General features: G+C 36.8%; 1 protein-coding gene across 2 annotated transcripts in view; it reads left to right on the top strand.

Annotated features, from left to right (window-relative positions):
• LOC5579102 (SH3 domain-binding protein 5 homolog) overlaps positions 1-19,289 on the top strand; it is a 78,403-nt gene that overhangs the window by 23,360 nt on the left and 35,754 nt on the right. For both annotated transcript variants that reach the window (XM_001657247.2, XM_021854548.1), the window contains exon 3: positions 14,426-14,722. In XM_001657247.2, coding sequence (XP_001657297.2) covers positions 14,426-14,722 — 297 coding nt within the window. The remainder of the gene's footprint in view (positions 1-14,425; positions 14,723-19,289) is intronic.

Here is a 19,289-nt window from a genome sequence, read left to right as displayed (position 1 = left end):
TTTAAAATAGATCGGTATAAATTAGAGTAAAGTGAGACAAAAAATGCAATTCGTACATTTTTAATTTCTGAAAAGTCGATATACCTTTGTGTGATACTGTGTACGATCAGTATAAAACTTGCTTGCGGCATCACAAACGTCGTTAGTCATCATCGTTGCGAAGAAACGTTGAAATCTAAACAGACGGCTTTTGACGTTGATGCGAAATGTTAGTGTTCTGCTGAGATGCATGCAAGCAATGGAGCGTGGGAACATAAAAATGCTAAATCGTTCTCAATTCAGTTGGTTCTGTCCGGTTCAGCTCAACTTCAGCTCAAATGTTACTTTAAGGTGATTATAAAACGAAGCCAAACTTTGAATTTTCAAGAGCACAAGACTGGAGAATCTGTCAACAGTTCTCGTTGAAAATCAATCAACTTGCTTGCTTGCTGATGGAGACCAATGGGAAAAATTTTCAACACGGACCGCTGTTTGGTTCTCAAGTCTTGTGCTCTTGAAAATTTAAGGTGTGGCTTCGTTCTATAATCACCTTAAATTAATGTTAATTTGCTTAGGTACCGTGAATGTCCTATTATCGTGAGATTATAAAAAAATAAGTTTTAATCAATCAGAAAAAAATATGATTTGAACTATTTTGAAAATTTTAATCATAATTACAGTTGCTGTTGTTAAACATACCATTGTTCCAATTACCGTGAATCTAACCCCTACTGCCGGGTGACATTTTGAAACTTTCGTGTGTTGGCACATGGCGATTGAATTCTAACATTATTTTTCTTTATTGGTATGTGCAACTTTAGTTCGAATTTGACATGGCTTTCTAAAGACTACTTGATATGGTAACGTTTGTGACAATCATTTAGAAAAATAAATAATATAATATGCTAAAAATCCACATTGACGGGGTTGGTGGTCTGATGGCTACCGCTTCTGCTTAATATGCAGAAGGTCATGGGTTCAATCCCAGGCCCGTCCCTTTCCTCGTACTTTGTAGTTGTATATCTCTCACTTGCTTCTATCTTCCATTCTAAATATATCCCACTCAAACTATTCGTTCATAGCAAACGCTAGAACCAGAGACGGACAAGAAACCGTTTCCCTAACGCTTCCTACTTCCACGCGCACGCCTTTCTTACGCCTGATACATAGGCAGTCTGCTAACCACAAAAGCAAACCTCTCTGCCATGCCTTTCCCCCAATCCATACACTCCCGCATGAACTGACGTGGATGCAGTGGAATATACGGTCTACGTGGGAGTCAGTTCAATGCATCATCAATTCCTCCCCCTTCCCCTCATTGGTCTGTATTCTGACGTGGCAGGTGCCATTGTTGCCTAAAAATAGAAGATCACCAGCACTTATACACTGAGGATGCCTGTTAGTCCCAAGCAGTCATTCGGTTGGTTCCTTGTGTAAGTGCAGCTGATCTGGCGATACTGGAGTGCATCCACGGGCGGCCAATCAAGCTCAAGCTCAAGCTCAATATAATATGCTAAAAATCCACATAATTCCCTAATACACGGTATAAGGCAACACACGGCAGTAGAGCAGGTCACGGTACATATTCTAGAAATTGAAGTAACCTTTGTCAATTATTTACTAATTCTATGTTGTATATTATAAAATGGAAATAATATTAGTGTTTGTTGTTTAGCAATTATTTTGTCGTTAATCAGTATTACACATTGCCTCAGTGTTAATCTGGTGCCACTTGTCGGTAAAACAACGTGTATAACAAAGGATGATCTGCGATGAGTTGTAACCAACTACTTCTCATCGCGCGACTGCGATGCGAATTATAATCATGCACGGTGTGTCTGAAACCGTTATTAACGATTTTTTTCCAGGCACTCACCATTCGAGAGGCATGGTATTTAAGTATCTTCTGTGTAAATTTGTAAATATTTTACGAAGAAATCTAAAGTTGCCGTGATTTGAAGGTTTTACCTATTTTGGAATGAATAATCCCACCCTTCAAAATATACCCAACAGTATCCATCAGGTTTGGAAAAGTTGTAAGCTTGGTAAATAGGAAAGGGTTATTATCGATTGTGTCTTGGTAACCCATAATTCTAGAGGTGATCTGGAAATAATGCATCATTTTAACTGATAACACACCCCCAAATACAAGAAAGTCTATAATAAAACATCAATTTAAAATGCAACCTTAGCAACCTGTACTGTTTTGATTCATATTACGAACACTAAAGCCCTCATTGAAGTATAAAGCTCCCCTGAATTAACGAGATTTTTTCAGCGACAGCGAATAAAAATCGCTGTGATTTCGCCGATATTTCGCTGCATGCACAGTTTTGGATGAATTGATGATGCATTAAACTGGCTCCCACATTAGATATACCCCTGCATCTAGGCCAGTTCATGCGAGAAGGTGTAGGGATGTTATAATTTTATGGCAGAGATGCTTCCTGTTTGGTTAGCAGACTGCCTATGTATCAGGCGTAAGAAAAGGCGGGCTATAATGATGGAATAATGGAAGCGAAGGGAAACGTTTTTTTTCGTCTCTGGTTCTAGCAAATGTTATGGACTGTTATAGATCAACTGTGATGTATTGAGAGTGGCAGATAGAACCAAGTGAAAGATAAAAGTACGAGGAACAGGACGGGCCTGGGAGGCTGGGAGGTAGGGATCTTTTGAACGAGAAATTTTGAAATATTTTAAGTGAAACCTCTTCCATATAAAGTGGAGTGTCCGGAGTCTGAAGCTGTCCGGATTTTGACGAACCATTCAAAGCATTGGCATGAAGCGAATCATGCAACATCAATAAAAAAATGTTATGTGAGTGGGTTAGAAGTAAAGGGGTGTAAGTGACAAAAAGCTCATTTTGAGAAAATCGACTTTAAAATTTGTTCAGCAATTTTCCATTCCATACAAATTGTATAGTAGCCAAAAAAGCAAGCCTTTCTTCTGTGAATTATGTTATTTTTTCTATTTGTCGTGAAAATCATCTAAAAATATCGTTAGAAAGCTTAGAAACAGTAGATTATTTCAGTATACTCAACTCAAAAACGACCAAATTGTCACTTACACCCCTTTGCATTTGGCCCCCGATCTATCAGTCACTAAAGGAAAAGTTGACACTTCTAGTATCGAACCATTCAAAGACGTTGTATTATTATGAACAAAATAAACGAAAAAAAGGCTCGTTGCATTTAAATATTGAACAAAACATGTAACAAGGTATATTTTGACAGTAATCGACTATTTACTGTTTATAGAACAAATACATAAACCTGTTCCTTTAGCTGTCATTAGTCATAGAGTCATTCATTCAGGCAAATGGACTATTGAAAAACATAGGAACCTTTATGAAAATTCGCCACAAGAAATCGGGTTGGAATTCAAAGTTTTGCCTCATGGAACCAAAATTTTAAAACAAAAAATGTTATCGCAGCAATCTGCAATCGTTCCAGGAACCTTGCGACTGATAGGCCTGTGCATACACCACGCGCCCATAGACGCCTTGATGTAAGGTGATGCTAAAACACGATACATCGTTCCATTTATATGACAAAACATTGCCCAGTAATACACGTGAAAACGAATCAAAATTTCCAGTCCGGAACGCGAAAAACGAACCGATTTGCTGGGGTTGTAACCAATGTTCAATGTGATATCCAAATTAAATACAAATCTGTTATGTTCATTTTTGTTGCAATGATGAAAAGCGTGTTAAATATATCTCAAGGATAGGTCCAATAGTTTATAATACTCAAGTTATGTTGTCTTTCGGTAAATAACCTGCTTAAATTTTATAGTTGTTGAATGCCGAGGGACAATTTTACATGCATTTTTATTTGTATTTTTTATGTTATCGAACGAAGGCATATACATGTGATCTAAATTTTTATGAAAATGATGATAAATATAGGGTGTCCCAGAAAGTATGGGTATGACTTTACCATACTGCCATTTCGAGATTAGCCACCTGTTTGTTGATGGTGTTACATTTCTGGAAGCTCCTCTTATCAGTTTTGCACAAATCGCTTTATATCTGAGCGACTTTGTTGTACGAAATTTGTGCTAGGTCATAAAGTACGTACAATACAAATCTGCAAAAAATTTATTTATCATTGTCGATACGATAAATGATCAGACTATCACTTAATTTATTAGGAATTATAAACTTAAGTACATTACATTTGAATAGAAACTAAAAATCCGTTTTCAGCCGTGGTCGATTTTAAAAGCGTTTCCTAGCAAAGCCAAAGAAAAATTTTTAAACAAAAATTCTTGTGGAACATCTTGGATACAATGTACTTAAACTCACCACATCGACGGATTTTGAAAACAAAAAAAATCATTACATCATTACTTAACTTAAGTTCCAATACATCACAATAGTATTAGTATCTGTGTTGGCTAGATAAGAATTCATTTTCTAGAATCAAAAATTTCAATGTAAAACATTATTTTATCAAATGAAATTTTCCCAGGCAGCATTTATAATGCCCAAAAAAAAAAAAAAAAAATACAAAAATATAAAAATATGTATTTGTTTGGAAAAATATTGTGATTCTCTTTCGTGTCCCACTGTTACTTCTGAATCCTAAAAATGATTTCAAATTTCAGAGGATTACAATTTGATAATGATGCACTGTTTGGGAATATTTTGAAGCATGTGAATATGCCTTCCAGAATAGCCCAAAATCTTCAAACCACGAGAATTCACGGAGAAGATGGTTAAGGCCCAAGTAAAAATAAAACAAATGTCAAAACTGAAAAAGCAGTTTTCTCCTTTTAAATAAATAAATCGAAGAAAATAAGACCACATAGCTGTTTTAATTGGCAAATAAAAAAACTGTGTTCTTATTTTCTCAAATTTGTTTGTTTAAAAGGAGAAAACTGCTTTTTATGTTTTGACATTTACCACATTTTTACTTGGGCCATAATGATGCTATCAAAAAATGAGTTCCAAATTTTTGGAAATTTCTTTTCGTTAATAACGGTTTCAGACGCACCGTGCGCAAAAGGAAGATACCTAGGTGAAAAAAATCGCTTTCCACGCCAGCGAATCTTCACTCAGCTTTAACGGCGCGGCCTTTCATGCGATTGTGTGGCATTTCTACCATAGGTATACCTAACAAGGTGGAGGCCTGGCAGTTGTAGAGTAATGCGGGGTAAGGGTTCGCACCTAACTTGTATCAGAAGATTTCTGTTGAACTAAAAGCATTTGACCTCCGGTTTGTATGGTAAATTCAATTTTTCTCATCCAAAATTCTTATTTTTCAAGGTTGAATCAAAACAACTCAAAATACAACTTTATTTATAACTTTGTAGTACTTTGATGCAATTGTTTATGATTATATCTGTGAGCAACTGACCTAGTAAAATGTCAAACTCAAACAGTGTTGCCAATATTTCTGTCTCGTGTGCAGAACAATACCCACCAACCTTTTTCCCCGTGCGATATTTTGCCCCGAATTACTGTACAGCAATTTTTTTGCATTTAATTTGCAGCTGGAAGAATTCTTTCAACCTGCCACATAGCTATGAAGCTATTTAAATTGTATGAGCCACACAAGTCGGAGTTTGCAGACTCTTCAGGCTTAGCCAAAGGGGCTTGAGTGGGCCATTTAAATGCAATGGAATTGTTTTTCAACATAGCACGATCGTAATTTGCCTGGCGGCTTTCGTTCTTTCACTAAACGATACGGGTTGGTATAGTGATGGAAGAATTTAAAAGAGGAAAACTTTTCCATCGTTGAGTCGAAGAAAAAAGGAAGCCGTTAAAAAGAAAGAGCTGTTTCACATGCAATTCTCGCGTCAGTGAATCTGTTACACGGTGTCCGCTTGTAATGATTTGGTGAACAACTTCCCTGCGAAAAGATATGATTAAAGTGGAACCGGGTACTGCCAGCAGGCACAAGCGTGGAGTGTTATTGCACCTTTTATCGATGTTATAATCGATGAAGAGTGAAGGATCGATGCACGGCTTCATCGACTACTGATTGGTTGTATTTTAATGCTTCAGTGAGCTCTGGTTGGGTTAGCAATTTTAGAGTTTTTAACCTAAATGCCATGCTTGATTTGATGCATTTCGCTGAAGTGCTTTTACGTTGTGCATGATAGTAATTGCTAAAAATAGGGGCCAATATTGTGTAATATTTTCACATCAAAAATACCTTGTTTGCCTCAGGATCTGAATTTTTTGCTTGTAACATTTCTATCAAAAGACGAAGACCGTGTGTCAATCATCGTAGATTGCAAAAAAATAAAACTTTATGGATGATTTGGAAACTGCCCTTCAGCTATAGAAGTGATGCATTCCGTTGAATATCTAATCTAATATCTGAAACATTGGACGGTTAAATATTTATTATCGAACATTTTCATGTGAAAACGACCGTAATCGATTTCTAGACAATGTTTCGTTAAATGTCAAATATCAAAATTCAGAAAGATTTTAAAGCATATGTATCTTCGAAACATTTATCACAAACATTTCAATGGACAACAGAACAAAGCACTAATTCACCCAAAATTACTTCCCGAAGAAAGGTTCGCTTCCAGGACGCATCCCCAGAGCGCAAGAGGTTTCGACCAACCAAAACAGGTTTCTTATCCTAGGTATAGTATGGCCGAAAAGTGATTTCGGGGAGAAAAGGATTTGAGGGCAATATTAGACAAATTCCATGCCAACTCGGTCAGTCACAGCACTCGCAGCACAGCACAGCAAACCTATTTTAAGAATTTTTCAATTTTTTACCTTTGAATTTTGATAGTAAACAAATGTTTGGAATAATGTTTCATTATGAAGAAATTTTAAATAAAAAGTTTTTCTAAGAACAACTTTCATTCGATTTTCAAAATATTGTTTTATTTTTGTCAAAACAAATACGTGTTGAAAAAAATAAAGATTCTTGAAATAATTCTTAACCATTATGATCAATATGATAAACTCTCTAGAAGTATCCATTTTCGAGTAATTTCAATTATGATGCAAAAATGCATCATTAAATAATAAAATAGCTCATTTTCATTTGTTATTCGCGATTCTCCGTCAAACACAATAGGTTTTCGAGAGTATAGACTGTATTTCTCTATTGGTTTATTTTTCTTGACGCAGAAACGTGATATACAAATAGAAATGGCCTATTTTATTAATTAATAAATATTTGTATGTATAAACTTGAAACAACTCGAAAATTGATACATCAAGAGAAGTGATCATGATAATCATTATGGTTTAGAATAATTTGAAGGATCTAATTGTATCATCAACACGTATTTATTTTTATAAAAACCAAAATTTTCAACCAAAAATCAACCGAAATTTGTTCTTGGAAAAGCTTTTTTGATAAAAAAAATTTGTATAATGAAATTTTGTCCCAAGCATCTATTCCCTCTAACGATTCTATGGTAAACATATAAAAAATATTAAAAATGGGGTTTTTGTGTAATTTGAAATTTAATTTTTAAATTTTTCATGATAAAAAATTTAATATTTTTTCAGTGTTTATATTTTTCTCGTAGTCCAAATTATTACATTTATTACAACTTCTTCATAGAACATTTTTCTCTTAAATCAATAGCTTTGGAATTAACTTTTTTCAAATAAATTACATCTAAAAACTGGTAGCGCATTTTCAAAAGTTGTTTTTGAGTCAAAATTATCGATTCACCTATTTTACCACACTGGGAACATATGTAAAATTTAATCTAAATTGAAGATGGGTGAGCACGATTTTATTTTTTTTTACACATTTTCTGAATGGAATTCGTCAGTAGTATCTGTGTCTTCTGTACAATTCAAATTCAGAACATGGGCAAGTTTTAGTGCAGATTTCTCCTTTGTAAAAAAAAACTTGTTATTTTGATCAGGGACATTATAACTGCTGTATAAATTGGAATTTTAACATTTACTAGCCATTTACAGTAGCCTGATTTTCGAATAATTCTCGTTTCATATCTATTTTTATTACTAAATGGCGAGACTAACTAGGTATTACCAGTAGGCTGGAAACCGAGCACTAATTAAGCAAAGTTCAAGATAACATGCTGCACTACAGTTGAGGTGGAAACAACAGCTCGTTATAACTTTGCGATTGTCAGCATAAAACTTGAAACCCAGTTCTCATGGCAATTTTCTTCGATGTTACAGAAGAAGAGGTACCAACCATTATTGTATAGTCTTCGTGTTTATGATCCCCCTTTCGGAGAAGTGATTGGTCGTTATTTTCAAAAAAGACTCTTAATATTTGCATTCTAATGTTCCCAAATTCTCGAGAACTCACCCTACCTTCAAGTTTCACCTCTCCCAAATATTTTGACTGCTCGAATAACACTTAGCGACTTCTACCCCAGTGAAAACGTGGGAAGAAACGAGTAGCTTGCGATCATGGTCAGTGATGGAAAGTGACGAACGCTTCATCTGAACTGGAACAAAAACAAAACCAAACGCTCCCGAGCGTCAGAGCGCTGGCTTACTCGCATCTGTCGACTCCCGAGTAACTGAAGCAAAAAGTGATTCGCGAACGTGTTCGGAGTTGCTCAGAGTCATATTGTGCTTTTGGGAAAAAAGCTGCTTACCCTCCGAGATTTATGGTTTTCAAGGGCTTTTGACTACAAACTAGTAGTTTACTATCGATATGATGGTTATACAATTAATTTGTCTGTCAAAACCATAATAAATCACATCTTGCTCGGTTACTCGCGAGTAAACGCTCGCGAGCTTGTTGCTACTTCTTTTGACATGTTCTCCCGAGCAGACGGGTGCAGGCTTACTCACACATAGCCAGATCCCGAGTCTGTGATGTTTGTTATGCGTTGGTATACACTCGTGAGCTGCTTCGTGATGCGAACTTTTCCGGCACTGGTCATGGTTACGTAATTAAAATCCGTTATCATATATTCCCATCGCCACGAATACTTTTCTAGATGACCTTCAGCAGAAGAAACCAACCAACTTGCACGAAACAAACATTTTCAAAGCAAAGAAAAAAGTAGCCGCTAACAAACCTTCCAAAGTAAGGAAATTCTAAATTTGTTCACATCTTTGTTACCGTCATTCTGGTATTTTTACATAGAAGATGTTACTCAATGACATACAGATTTTGAGAAAATCAGATGTGAACTGATTATCCGTTTCTTCCGGTGATCAAGATTTGTAGACTGCTGTTTAGCACAGTAGTAGAAGCAAACAGCAAGCTACAAGACGTTCCGTGCTGAGAAAAAAAGGAGATTGCAATCTGATTACTTAACCAACCATTTTTCATGCAGGGCGTCTACGATGATGGAGGAAGCAGGTAGGTCCATGCCAAGACCAACAGTATAAGTGGCATCCTATTCAAGGGCTGTATGTAACCATAATAACCTCTGCTGCTGGTAGCTCTGATTATACACATGCACATCTTGATGGTAGAAAGGAAAATGTAGGAAAAGTTCGCGACGAGTAGTTGAATCCAGACTTGCGGCTATGGAAATGAGATTTTCACACGCTTCTCATGAATTCTACGTTGCTAGTCCTAACGCTTCTGTTCTGCTTTCAGCTCTGACCGAACAATTATGGTGATGGTGTTGTAATGGGATTTCTGGTCTGGAACGTTATTGGTAGACTGGTGGTTACACGAGAAAATGTGCTCTTGGAAAAGCATTATCCATTTCTTCTAGTACCATTCAGTGCCACTATAATAGAAGATTGTCAAGAACAGCCGTTATGAATAAGCACTTTCCCAACACGTAGGGCACGGCCAAGCAGACCGTGACCTTTCGAAAGGTGAGGCATTGGCCTTAACTGTATACGTTAGTAAGTGTGGAATGTAATTTCACTATTGCAGTACGCCAACTGCTGTTGTGGTTTCAGTTCATGTTAGTGGTGCACTACATATTAGATTAAGCGTTTGATGATATGAACTCTTGATTAACCCGTATAGGCCTGAGTGAAAACAAAAATACTTAAACCTTCACCGCTCAGAGAATTCTTAACCAACCCGGTGCTAGGCAGCCATGTTTTCGTGGTCAGCATCAAACTCAAGAGCAACAACGTACATTGGCCATATCATATTAAGGAATTTTTCCTTCAATACTAAAATGTGTTTTTAGCTAATCACATCAACCCAAATTGACTTGCTGTACTGCGGTCCAATAGTTTACAACCGTTTGTTTGTTAGAATGACTGTTGTTATGCGGGAAAAGAAATTTTTCGAAGAAAAATGTTTCGCCATCATCGATTGTTATTCCTCAAACGGTTATTTGTTTACAAACATTGAGCTTTCAGTGGGAACCACTTCCCAGTGGGAACCAGATATGTTTGCTCGTTATTTTTCAATGGGGTTGTATGGGCGGTGTCAGGAGGCTGTTCTTAACAGATTCAAACGATTTTTTATCAGTCCACTGGCACGCATATCTAGTTTCTAGAAGTGGCCAGAGGAACTCGGAAATATTTCTGTGGCCTGAGTTTTTCTGGTGGGTCACTGGGTCAAGTCGGGTAAAAAAGGGCTATTTTTAGGACATGGCAAGTTACCTTTATTTATTTGCAATGACAATCATTTTAATTGACATAAATCATTAAGATCTGATATTCAACATTATAAATGAAAAGTTTTGCACCGTTTAAAATATACCGGATGTGGCCATTCGGACGTAATGCCCGGAAGAACCGGCTATAGATTTGTTGGAAACTAAACCGTTTCAATTCTCGAAAAGTTGAAATCAAACATAATTGTAACCTGAAATGCGTTCCCACAAGCTTGGCACAGATGTTCAGATACTAATTGGCCATTTTATCTTAAGTTTAAGGCGCCCCGGGACCCGAAAATGGTCATTTTAAGGATTTATCAAATGCAAAACTCATAGTTATCCAATTCAATTGTTTCTCAAAAGGTTTACACTGATGCAATTTTCTTAAAATTCCATCATGTAGTGGCCACATTATAACCGATTCCGGAAATTATCTGTGACTTGAAATTTGCCTACCTCCAGGGGCACAAACGCAGAGTACCCGACCTGACCCAGTGATCCACCGGAATAACTCCGACCACAGAAATATTTCCGCGTTCCTCTGTCCATTTCTAGGAAGTAGTTATGTGTGCTAGTATACTGACAAAAAATCATTTGAATCCATTAAGAATTCGCTGAGCGGTGAGGGTTTTAGAATTTTTGGTTTCACTCAGGCCTATACGGGTTAACCTACTCGGTCCAACTAGAATAACTAATTGACAAGGCTTTGTAAATGACTTTTTGATTTGCCAAAACCAAACGGTTTCTTTGACAATTATTTGTCAGAAAAAAAGTTTTTTAGCACCGAATGTGCGGTAGAGGCGCCAAAATAACGAGTTCGGTTCAGCGAGAAAACTCGGTAACGAAATCAGTTGGTGCCTAGTACCTCTACTCTGTCAGCCACCAACAAACAAAAAACCAAACTACCTAAATTTGGCACTGAGCAACAAATTTTTCGCCGTAATCCAAGATTGCTTGGGATTTTATATGGAAAATCGGGCTTTTCAACTTAAAAACGCCATTTGTCATGATTGACAAAACACCTTGGAGAGTTAAGTATGTTCGGCTGTAAAATTATAATGAACACGATGAAATCAAACATTTTGAAATTAGATAATACTCATTCGACGAAGAAACGGTTTTAAATTGTTATAATTGAAAATAACTACAATTGACAACATACGCTATGTCTAAACCAGCAGATTATGCTAATCGAATGTACCTCGGATTTTTTTCCGCTAAAGTTCGGTATTTGGGTTATATTTTCATAATCGGAAGGTTTCTAAATATTCTATCGGTGGAATTTTGCCCATACATTTTGTATGGGCTGAAATGTGTAGGAAAACGTGATTTTCATTGATTTTCATAGTCTTCATATGAAAAAAATAACTAAAAAGTGGAAAAATTTCACCGATGGAATATTTTAAATCCTTCCGATTATGAAAACATAACCCAAATACTGAACTCTAGTGGAAAAAATCCGAGGTCGATTTGCATAATCTGCTGGTTTAGACATAGCGTATGTTGTCATATTTAGTTATTTTCAATAATAACAATTTAATACCGATTTTTTGTCGAACGAGTATTATCTTATTTCAAAATTTTTGATTCCATCGTGTTCATTATAATTTTACAGTCAAAAATACTTAACTCTCCAAGGTGTTTTCTCAATCATGACACCTAGCGTTTTTAAGTTGAAAAGCCAGATCTTCCATATAAAATCCCAAGCAATCTTGGACTACGGCGAAAAATTTGTTGCTCAGTGCAAAATTTAGGTAGTTTGGTTTTAAAACTGAAAATATGTATGTATATTTGATAACACTGTATCCAAACGATTTTTTTGGTATTCCGTTGCATATAAGTTGCATATAAGAGAATTAAGAAAATGACGGCCTACTTTTCATACCGAAAGAAACAGTGCTGAAAAGTGCTACTTTTTAGCACTAAAAACAGTATCGAAAAGTAGACCTTTTCAGTACTGCTTTGGGAGTTATCTAATTGACATAGGATTGCAATTGCGTCCATACGTCATTTATTGAATTGCTCTGAATATATCAATGGCTAAGTCAACTTGATTCTAAATCTACATCTACATCTGAACCAAATTAAGTAAAATGCGAATCGCAGATTCCAATGTAGAATCAGAGGCTAGTTAACGGTGAGGGATTTTGAACTAAAATAGGATCATCTTGCTGACGTAGAATTTATGAGTTCACTATCAAATAAGATGATAGCTTCATGGGGCGGTTCTTGTATGGATATGCAATCCAGCACGCGAATGACGTAAAATATGGCTGTATTGTATTGGTTTACCTTTGGGAACAGAATCAGCAATGGACCGATGCACGAGTGCACGAATTTGACGTTTGAGCGGTGCCATATTCACACGTTTCCATGGTCACATAAATAACACGGCACCGCTAAAACGTGAAATAATGAATTTGTGCATTGATCCATGGAAGGGTGAAATTTTGTCACTGCACAGCCTACCTGATTGAGAAATACTGAGTTGTTACTATGCATGGATTTTCTGGAAATATGTAGTATGTTTGTTCTTTAAGGTGAAGATGCATCGAAGCCAAACTTCAAATTTTCAAGAGCACGGATCTGGAGAACCAAACATTCGGTTAAGCTGAAAACTTAATCGATTGGTCGATTTTTCCAGCACTCGTTGAATTTACCGACCGACCGACCGGGAATCAAATGTACAACTCGTGCTGAAAAAATCATCTTTTTGCAACTTGTTGCATAAATAACTATTTCTACACACAAGTGGCTGAGGCAAGTGTGAAACAGTCCTTTATTTCCAAATGACTTGCAAACTGAATTGGTCTTCTTTTTTGTTGGAAAATGACTCAAGGGGCCCAATTTAAATAGGTTACCCTACGTTACGAACATTTTGCATGCTGACGTAATCTAATATGCATAAAAGTCTCAACTTTTGCACTCTTTTCTCCTATCGTATAGAAGTTTGTGTTCACTGAAAAAAAAACCTTGAGTGTTTTTTTAAACATTAGCTAAGAATTCAGAAGTTTTTACGAATGCATTACACCATTTTTTACTCACCGTTAAACCTTTATAAACAAGATCTTGAAACTAGACCATTTTTTGAAGCAAAATTGATGATACACTGATAAAAATATTTAAATTTCAATGTAGCGTAAACAGAAGAGTATAGTAAACGTAAATCAATTTCATCTATTGTTACAGCATCACGTTCAATTTTCAACTAAAGATCCTTGAATGTTACATGATCGTGCAAATTTAAAGTGCATTCGATTGAAAAATCAGCGATTTGTCGTTGACATTTCAGTTTATTTTGATGCTCCAAATATGTGAATGAAAATAAACTGAAATTTACAACATATTTTTAGCTGTGTATATTATCCCAAAATAAACCTCTTGATTGTTTTCTTTGGCTGTGAGCTATAGGTACCTGTTGTTTCAATTGTTTAGATTCTACACTGTAGCTGATACAAATTGAGTACTCGTGCGTCACGATCAGAATTATCACGTCATGGGGATTGGTCGCGAAAGTTATTTTCGATAGGTTGGACTGGCCCCCAACGTAAATCCGTTATCGCTGAAGATGCGCTTGGCTTAGGCCCGGTAATTACCTCGTTTAGTGAGGAAAATTGGGATAGGTTCAGGTTTGATAATTGGGTATATAGGCACACTTCAGAGAACTGTGGCACGGTGCTCAACTCAAGTGGAAAAACCGTAATCAAATAATTGAGAATATGAGTCTCGGTAACCACTAAACGCATAAATAATGACCTCGTTCCACCTCGAACGTGTGCTGTCTTCTACATGCCTGCACTATCAAATGGTTCATTCGCGGTATAATTACAGCAGAAATTGCTCAGTTCGACCGAGTTATAATGTTCTTTGTTTCTAATTGATGCTGCAATTAAAGCAACCAAAAGCCATTATATTCATCTTCATCTCTTCTCTTCTCGTTTCCCAGGAAGCAAAATCAACCTTTCGGATTCTGATGAATGAATCCACCCGGCGGCTGAAGCTATCGTCCAAGAAACTGGGCAGCTGCATCGACAAGGCGCGGCCATATTATGAGGCATTGGAAAAGGCCAAAGCGGCCCAGCTGGAATGTCAGGCGGCTGCGATCAAGTACCAGCGGGCAAACGAGATCCATGCGGCAGCGAAGGAAACGGTGGCGCTGGCCGAGCAGCGGTTCATGAGCAACTCCCACGAGTGGCAGTTCGATAACGCCTGGCAGGAGATGCTGAATCACGCCACGATAAAGGTGCGTTGACGTTCTATACATACCTACTTGCTTGTTTATTTGTTTTTGTTGCACTCTGCGCTGCTGATTGAAAAGTGGGAAAAATTTTCACAAGTACAGCATGTGCAGTAAAGTATTAATCGTAAAACAAACCTTGCGATAACAGTGGTTGCACTATCACGGGTCACCCACGGTTATGGGTCCTTTCCATCTGAATTACATGTAGAATAGAGTGACCAATAATCGTGACAAGGTGACCCATAGTACGGTGGGCTGTGTACTTACTTAACGTTTAAAACAATCGATATTGATATGATATCTCAAAGATGAAACCATGTATGTTTCGACATTTGTACGATTCGCCTCAGTTTAGTACCGCACACAAATTTTAATAAATTTAGATCAAGTGGGCCTGAAAAAAAAAAATGATAGTTTGGACAAAATATTCAGCTTAGTTTCGAAAAACAAATATTTTTCAAATTCAACGACGCAACTCTAGGGGGCTTGGCACTATTTTTACAAACGGTGAAATCTTCAACCTGATACCTGAGAAGGTAACTAAGGAATGTGGAGATGCCGCATTACCGACAACCAACTATAACGAGTGGTGTACAAAATGCACAGACATTACCTTTGACCTCAGACCCTTTCCTTCCCGGAATAACCTATAAATGATCCATATAGAATAATATTTCAATAATACTCAAAACTTGTGATTTCTGGAGATAATATTATTTTTGACACAATAGACCATTTCCGTCAGATCTAACCCCCAGTTTTTATATTTTTCTTCGAAAGACAATCATTTTTAATGAATATTAACGCTTTCAGATTTTGTGCATATGCACTCCTGATTTTCTTACAAATTTTTGAAAACATAGATATTCACCACATTTTGAAAAATAATTCGAGATGCGGCACAGTTTGTTCAACCCTATGGATATCAGCGTGGTGATTTCGCAACAGTTTTTCGATTCCACCCCTGCATTGGGATGCTTGTTTACATTTGCAAACGTCAAATCAGGTGCGCGCTCAAACTGACCGTGATCAGGGCGCCCCAAACAGGAGCGCCACCGAAACTACTCAAACAAACGTTTTTAAACCAGGTTGGAACTGACGCAACCCGTTCTGAATCACAGTTCCAACTTCAGCCCGATTCAAGTCTTCCTTTAGGAAAATATATTTTTTTTCAACACAGATTCAAAATTCAAAACCACCCACTAACAACAAATCTCTCATCCACCCAGCAGTTACGGTACCGCTAGTTCTATTAGAGGCTATTTTTTACTATTCATGCCGACAAATACCTTAATCTATCTGTTGGCTGTTGATCCGGAAGATTTCCGCCTTGAGGCAGTAATAGCCGCGCAAGTAAATTTTGAGCGGCTGTTGCTGCCTCTAGACGGGAATCTTCCGGCATATTCAATCCCTTCAATCCTCGTCGGCACAAAGCAGAGAGATCAGGCATCTGTCGACTACAATCCTTGCGTTACAGAACCGTGTAGTGTTCGCCGGGTGCGGTCATAACCGGCCGAAGCGGCGAAGGTGGTTTCCGCGGTGATTACGGAGACTTCGGGAGCCATGAAGGAAAGAGGGAGCGAAACCGCAACGGAGCCCATTATGATGAATGAAAACATAAACAAAAATCATCTGGTCATGCCAGCTGATCGTAAATTCACCACAACGTGGTGGCAAAACCATAGGGGAAAAAGGGGTCTGCATTTTTTCGAGGTGAAACAAATTGTAGGGGACCGAGGGGTGCACTAACGTGCCGCAAGTTTTTCATTGTTTTCTTACAGTTAAAGGCTCCAAAACATATCGGTTCCTTAGGAAAGTTTGTTCAGTAAATTGACAGAAAGCATATAAGCCAATAAAATTTTTTCACGGAAATGGTCTATTATTTAATTTCGATACAACACAAAATGTTAAACGTGCCGCAGTTTTCCATGTATATTGGCGTTGAAATTTCAACTTCACATGAAAATAAAAACCAACTTTTTTTCGCTTGATTCATTCCTTGTTACTATGGCTTCAACTTTCAAGAAAACTATCCTCTTGAAAATCTAATAACAAATGAGCTGTGTCTGAATGTCCCACTTACCCCGGTTTCTCACTTGCCCCGGTAATTTGATTACACTCTGGACGTTAGCATGCTTTTGATTTCCATCATTAGTCAAAATTTGGTAGAAATGTTTTCGGATAGAGGTTACGCCTCACTATCATTTGCTACACACCGAAAGGGTATCGATATTTTTAGTTGGAAGCGGTATGTTAGGCCTAGATCGTTTTTTTACTTCTTTGAATAATTGGATATTCTTTCGAGTCATACCGTAACTTGAATTTCTAGTACTGTCAATGGTTAAATTGATCTTACGAGGCGTATGGTATTTCTTTTGATGAACCAGTTGCCTCGAGAAATCAAAATGGAAAGAGTTTGTCTACTCATTCGATTCAGTATAACTCTTAGTATTCCTATCCCTCCTTTTTTCTCTTTTTTCTCCTCAAAATTCCCTGTTTGCGTACCTTGTGAGGTACCGTCGTTGGGGGTGAGAATGGGTCAAAAAAGGATATGTATTTATTTATTGAATAACTTCCGCAATTTAACTCCAATAAACTTCAAATTTGGTGTGTATGTACTTTGATGGTACTTTAACAACTGTCCAAAAAATTATAGAAAAATATTTATTCACTGTGGCGCTATAAGTGAATGAAAAATGGCCCAATCTCACCCCATAGAGGGGGTGACATTGGGTCACTGTAATTGAAATAACTTGTTTGTGAGAATATGATTGCAAAACCATTCACAGCTGAAACATATTGATGAAATACGATGCAAAAAAGACGGAAAGACATCTAAGATGTTTCACAAGTATGATAAACCCACTTTAAAGAACGATAATAGCAAGAATTGAAGAATTGAAGAGCTATGAGAAAAAATATGTAAACCCAGCATTTATCGTGAAGTTTACACAAATGTTCTTGTTCTTCCCCTCAAATTGTCTTCAAAGTCCCCATTGCCATAAAACCTATTCAGTTTCCCCAAAGGTTTACAGAAACAGTGATTATTTTAAACCTTTGGAGAAAGTTAAATTTCGGTGCGACATTCCACGATCAATACATTTTAGGAAGATGTTGACGTCATATTCCCGGTATTTCAGCGATCCAACTCATTTGTACTTCCGTGAATTGTTTCTATAATATAAAAACACAAATAAATAATTAAATAAAAAACTCCATTTGATAATATATTACAATGTTGTTGCGCACGAAAACCAGTTGCTGGTTTGCGAAGTTGTCAAAATGCGTTGCAAAGTTATTCAATGCACGGAATCCTCAACTAGACTTGTTTGATGTTTCAGCGATGCTGTATTTAGAAAGAATAAGCACATCTTAATGAAGAAAGAGTACACATGGCACCGTAAAACGATGAAAAAGTACTTGTGATTTCATTCACCATCGTTCTTCCTTGACCCAATCTCACTCCCATTTTTAATGTTTTAGACACCATACCGAAAAAAAAATGAAATTTTAGTGGGAAAATCTAATAGATTTCGGAAAATACGTGTGAGGTGTATTGAAATGACTTTCAACCTTCTACTAATATAACAAAAGAGAATAAAGCACATTCGTTATACTTTGCACAGGAGAAATTTAATGTTGTAAATTTTGTCTAGTTTCAACATACAAGTTTGTTGATATATTAAACAAAAATACTATTTCTAAAAATGTATATTGTGATTAATTATGTGCAATAATGTTGCCTAACATATGAACTATAAATTTTAGTAATATCATCGCTATTAGCTGAAATATTTCATAAATCATATTTTTCCGTTTTGACCCAATCTCACCCCCCAGACCCATTGTCACCTCCATCGACGATACTTAGCCCTTTTTTCAATGTTTGGCTCATTCTGTGTGTGTTGTCTTAGACTTGTTCAGCGTAGGGTAACCAATATGTTTTGAACCTCTATATACCATGCCCACGCAGTTACGGATCACTTTGGCGTTCATCATCGGAAAACTTGCTCAAAACATGAACGTTGACGTAAAACATATTTTCCCATATTTGTCTTCTACCGTTTGTAATGATAAGCAAACATTCAACCGCAAAATAACCGTGCTTTTGACAAAAGTTTAGTTGGTACCATACAGCTATCATTATATGGTCGTTTTCTTTAAGAAAGGTGCCGTCAGCATTCATAAGCTCCTACAGGTGGTAAAATTGAAATGTAATAGCATAAAACATGCTCGTTCGCTTCGATTAAGTATGAATTCATCTTTGGAAAACATTTTTCTTGATTGTTGATTCTAAATACCGAATATTAGCACTTCTGACTAGTGATCCATAATATGGGCCAGGAAATGATTGTTTACCACGGTTATGGATCACTTCCAAAGAATGTAGATTTCTGCCGTTTTAAGTATTGGATTTGACTTTTTCAGACAATAGCACTGAGGATAAAACTCATAAAACATCAAGGTCTGTAAGTTTAATTTTTAGGCAGACAAATGGGTGGAAAACTTGGTGTGGAGCGAGAACAATTCATGTCTCAGTTACTACAAAGCAGTATCACAAAAAATGGTA

Source organism: Aedes aegypti, chromosome 3 (genome assembly GCF_002204515.2).
Source record: "Aedes aegypti strain LVP_AGWG chromosome 3, AaegL5.0 Primary Assembly, whole genome shotgun sequence".
NCBI classification, from domain to species: Eukaryota; Metazoa; Arthropoda; class Insecta; order Diptera; family Culicidae; genus Aedes; species Aedes aegypti.
This window is presented reverse-complemented; position numbering and strand designations above follow the sequence as displayed.